Source organism: Spermophilus citellus (assembly GCF_964194105.1).
Source record: "Spermophilus citellus genome assembly, chromosome: 13".
Taxonomy (NCBI): Eukaryota; Metazoa; Chordata; class Mammalia; order Rodentia; family Sciuridae; genus Spermophilus; species Spermophilus citellus.
The window spans coordinates 103,574,401-103,579,359 of record NC_138193.1 but is presented as its reverse complement, the minus strand read 5'-3'; the positions used below and the strand labels follow the sequence as shown (position 1 = coordinate 103,579,359).

The following is a 4,959-nucleotide window of genomic DNA, read 5'->3' as shown; positions in this document are numbered from 1 at the left end:
CATATGCCCAGGTTTGTTTTCTTTGGCTCCTCATTAATGAGTTCCACAGGACAATGCTAAGTCTAGTTATGCAGCCTTAATTGGTTTAGTTACAACAAGATAATTCCTTTTTTCTTCTCTTGGAGGCCTTTCTGTTTAAAGACATTTTAGCTGGAGGATGCTAATTATCAATGAGGAGAAAGTGACACCTGAAGAGTTCATTTTCCATCTTGGTCCTTGCTTTTTCCTTTGAACTCCCTCCACCCGGCCCTCTCTCCCACTTCATCACTTCTCCCCCACCACCATAAAAGACAGCTCCTCTCTGGCTGGGCGGCAGAACTTTCTTTCTCACTAGCCAGGGAGTTGTTCCCTGCACAGCTGTCTCGGGGCATGGACGACCTGCAAGAGACCTTCCTCAGCCTCGAGGATGGCCTGGACTCCTCGGACAGCCCCAGCCTGCTGTCCTCCTGGGACTGGAAAAACAGGGCCAGGCCCTTTGAGCTGAGCCAGGCCTCCCCCTCCCAGAGCCTTTCCCCAGTTCCATCACTTGAGTCCTATTCTTCTTCCCCCTGTCCAGCTGGGGCTGCACTGCCCTGTGGCCATGGCGGGGCCAGCAATGGGGGCAGCAACGGCTGTAGCAGCCATGGGGCCGGTGGCCTAGTGGAGGTGGACTACAACATGTTAGCTTTCCAACCTGCCTACCTACAGGGCCCTGGTGGCCCCAAGGCCCAGAAGGGCCCCAAAGTCAAGATGTCCGTGCAGCGGAGACGGAAGGCCAGCGAGAGGGAGAAGCTCAGAATGAGGACCTTGGCCGATGCCCTGCACACCCTTCGGAATTACTTGCCACCTGTCTACAGCCAGCGAGGCCAACCGCTTACCAAGATCCAGACACTCAAATACACCATCAAGTACATCAGCGAGCTCACAGACCTCCTCAACAGCAGCAGAGAGCCCAGGCCCCAGAGTGTGTGAGCTCTACCCCTGGGGCATCTGGCCAGTTTTAGTCTCCCAGGGGAGAGTAAAGGAGCTTTAAAGACCTGGAGTATCTCTTGGGACAACAGCATAGAATTATTTGTGTTAGTTAGTGAGGTCATCCTGTCATCTGAGAAGTTCTGAGGGATTCCCTCTGACTCCCTGAAGCAGCCAGAACACCAACCTGCCGCACAACAGAAACTGTTGCTTCCAGTTTTTCCCACCATCTCTCAGGATTCTCATCCTTTGCAAAGAGACAGATTATTTTGTCCTTCTGTGTTTCTTCAAGGTATTCTAAATGGTTACTGCATTTTAAATGCATTATTTTCAATAAGATAAAATAGTTACAATTAATCTTGTGCCATTTGGTGTTGGGAGCTTTCTTTCTGTTGTTAATTAAGCTAGAATGTTGTACAGGGTCCAGTGTGACAGCTGGATTCTTGTTTAGAAAGTTTTGTGCCAAGTAGAGGTAGAACTCTCCTGTTTCTCTGTGTGTGTGTGTGTGTGTGTGTGTGTGTGTGTGTTCAACAGAAGTTATGCCTTTACTTTTGATAGGATCAAAATCACTTAAATGCAGAAGGAATTGCTGTGCTGTTATGGTAAATAGGAAGTCAGAGGCAAATGGTCCAGTTAAGACAAAGTGAAGATCTTAAAGAGCAGAGCCCCCTGTCTTGAGGCATGAAATAGAAGTCTGTGCCCACTGACACCTGTGTGCCAGGGAATGAGGGCACAGAAAGAAGGAGAAGGCTGAGGAGGCCCAGCACCAAGAGTCCTGCAGCAGGACTCAGAAGGCAGGAGCTCCCTGTGCCAGGCCTGGTGCGAATATTACCCATTTATCCCTTCATTTGATTATTTCTCAAATGAAGAGATTGGCTTGGGAAAAAAAATTCCATAGGTAATAAGTGAAAAGCTCAGGAATGATAACTCCAGCCTATGTCGAATTCCTCCAGAGGAAGTTACTTGTTCACCAAAACCTCCTGCTTTCCTCCTCAACCCCTCCTCCACCTCACATGCACCCATGCTCAAATGTTCAACTCCATGTGGTCCATGTCTTGGGGGTGTCTGTAGCATCCCAGTGAGGCCAATTTGAATGCACAGGACAATAAGAAGGGACCTCGATTTAAAGAGGTTCCCCCAAACCACTGGACTATTGTAAGACTGCCTTTTTTTTTTCTTTGCTATGATTATTAACCATCAGTATCTGTTTTCAGGTTCACAATTTCATGTATAACTCCCCCTACATTTTTTCTTGAATTATATATATATATATATATATATATATATATATATATATATATACAAGTAAATATAAATATATATACATTTTAGAGTACTTTTAATTCTGTGAATTATTTTTTTTCTTGGCAATTTGCAAGTAAGAATTATTCCAAGTTAAGGCAAATAAATCTGTGATGTAAGTACCATTATTATATCTATTTTATATGTGGGGAAGTTGAAGCATGACTTTTCCAGAATCTCACATGTGAAAAGTACTGTGGAAAGCCGAGGCTCCAACAGCACTCCCCAGCCCAGGCCTGCATAATTTCTTTAATGAAACATCTTTGGAACGACATTTAAGTCTTTTTCAGGTTTTTTATTGCCCCCAAATGCTGTAATGAATATTATAGACAATTATCTTTGTCTACTGGTATTTTCATTACTCTGAAAAATTCCTAGATCAGAGGGTATACACACTTAAAATTTTTAATAAACACTGTTGGATCACTTTCATTGAAGTTTGTGGTTACTTACATTATATCCTATTAATATCATGAGACAGGCCATCTGTCCCATATTGCCATTAGATATTATCAATCTTAAGAATTTTTAATGGATAAAAAACGGTTTCATCATTGTTGTGTTCATTTTTATTTTCCTATTTATTAATTGAGATGGAACATATTTTTAAGTTTATGTAACTATTATTCATTTTTACTCCTCTTTTATAATTTGGCAGTTTATGTTCTTTGCAGTCTTCCTACTAGAGTCTCGTCTTGTTAATTTAGGAGAGTTCTTTGTACAATATATATGTTGAAGTACTTCCTTACAGTCTATCACTTTAGCATATTCTTTCTTATGGTGTAATACATAGGAGGTGGTATCTTTTGCTCTTTGAAGCGTTTAATTTTTTTTTATCATCAAATCTCTGTTTTGTTTTATGACTTGTATGGTTTTTCCTTTTGCTTTATTTTCCCCAATTCCAAAGCTTTTCAATGTTCTCCTGAGTTTTTCAAATTATTTTTATAATTTTATTTTTTTTATTGTTTTTATTTTATTTTATTTTTTTTATTGGTTGTTCAAAACCTTACAAAGCTCTTGATATTTTTATAATTTTATGTAGATCTTTAATATACCTGTAATTTACTTTTCTCTATAGTGCGTGGAAGGAATTTAACTTTATTTCTGACTGTGTTTTTATAATTGAAAAATATTTTATCTTGTCACCAGGGGGTAATAGGGGTCATAGTTGTTAATGTCATACTACTTATAAAAACTTCATTAGCTTCTCATCTATTCATTTTTGGTGGTGTGGAGAAGAAATGAGAAAACATTGGGCAATGTCGATACTTTCTCCCAGGAGACTCTACCCTATGCATGTATAGATTGTGTGAGTGTATGTATATGCACATGTGCATGTATTTGTGTGTGTGTGTGTGTGTGTGTGTGTGTACACATGCATTTGTATATGTGTATACTGTGCTTTTATGTGTTAGAGAAGGATGAGTAGGGAGAATGGTAATGTGGGAGTGAGGAAGAATCAGCCAGTCCAAAAATTAACTTGAAGATAAAATGCTATTTTCTTAGACATTTTCAAACAAGTGAGACCCAAATAATCTTGGCTTTGATTTTTCAAGCTCAGGTTGAAGAATGGTTTATAAATAGCTTGGGAAGTTTTGATTGTCCTGGGGGGACCAAGTACTCTGGATGAGTTAGGAACTACTGTTCTCACTTTTCGAAAAAATCCCTCAAAGTCACAGACTTACCTGTTGCTAGGTTTGCCCACAAAATTTCTATGGGACCCACTGGATGATGGGCATTTGGAAAACCAGGAGAAGATGGCAGCTTTGGGGAGGAAACATCTGCCCAGAACTCTTGTCTCATAAATACCACTGAGTCCTCTCCAGATGCCTGCCTGCAGCCCAGCCCCTCCCCTGGACAGAGGCTGAACAGAAGCATTTGACTGCTACAGCAATAATTCCCAAAGAAGCTGCTTCCTGTGTAGGGAGGAGGGCTGGGCCAGGCCTTGATTCCTCTAGGGAGTGCTTAAAAGCATTTGGCTTACAGGGAGTGCTTAAAAGCATTTGGCTTGGGCAAAGCTCAAGAATAGGAGTAAGGTATTTCTGGTGTTTGGATGGGGAGAGAATTGCAGAACCGCAATCCATGTGCCTACTGTGTCGTGGTCAGTATTTCCAATTAACTCTTTCATAGCCCTCATAATAATGCTGGGAGGTGGGAATTATCATTCCTATTTTTAGGATGCGGAAACTGAGGCTTAGGATCGTTGAGCAAAGTAAAGCCACATGGTTTGCTAGTGAGTTCCGCTCTCCAAAACTTGGATTCTTCACCTGCTCATGCTGCGTGGTTAGCTCCAAGGACACTCCGTTCACTGGGCTTGGCCACGAGAGAGCGCTTTCAGCAAAGCTCTGTCCTGAGGCTCAGACCTTCTCTCTCTCTCTCTCTCTCTCTCTCTCTCTCTCTCTCTCTCTCTCTCCCTCTCTCCCTCCCTCCCTCCCTCCCTCCCTCCTTCCCTCTGGGGACCTAATTTCTTTCACCAACTGAAACATTTTGGAAGGGCTGTTTATCTCACCCTCTAAATCATTTCCCTTTGAACTTCTGCCTTCGCCCTGAATGTTTCCTCAGAAATTCCCTTTGCTTCCTCTGCTGGCACCTAGAGTCTTTCTTAATCTGCAGAGGAAATCTGACTTCTGTTCATTTGTGTTCAATAAAGTGTTCCACAATTCACACCGGGTTGAGGTTTCTTTGTTCTGCTTGTAGTTTTTGACACAT

The 4,959-nt window shown here is 42.1% G+C and overlaps 1 protein-coding gene across 1 annotated transcript; it reads left to right on the top strand.

The window, feature by feature from the left end:
* Positions 1-369: 369 nt before the first annotated feature.
* Positions 370-951, top strand: MSGN1 (mesogenin 1; the record flags this gene model as incomplete). The annotated part of the gene is made up of 1 exon (XM_081264774.1): positions 370-951. The coding sequence occupies one exon, from the start codon at positions 370-372 to the stop codon at positions 949-951; it is 582 nt and encodes a 193-aa protein (XP_081120900.1).
* Between the last annotated feature and the right edge of the window lie 4,008 nt (positions 952-4,959).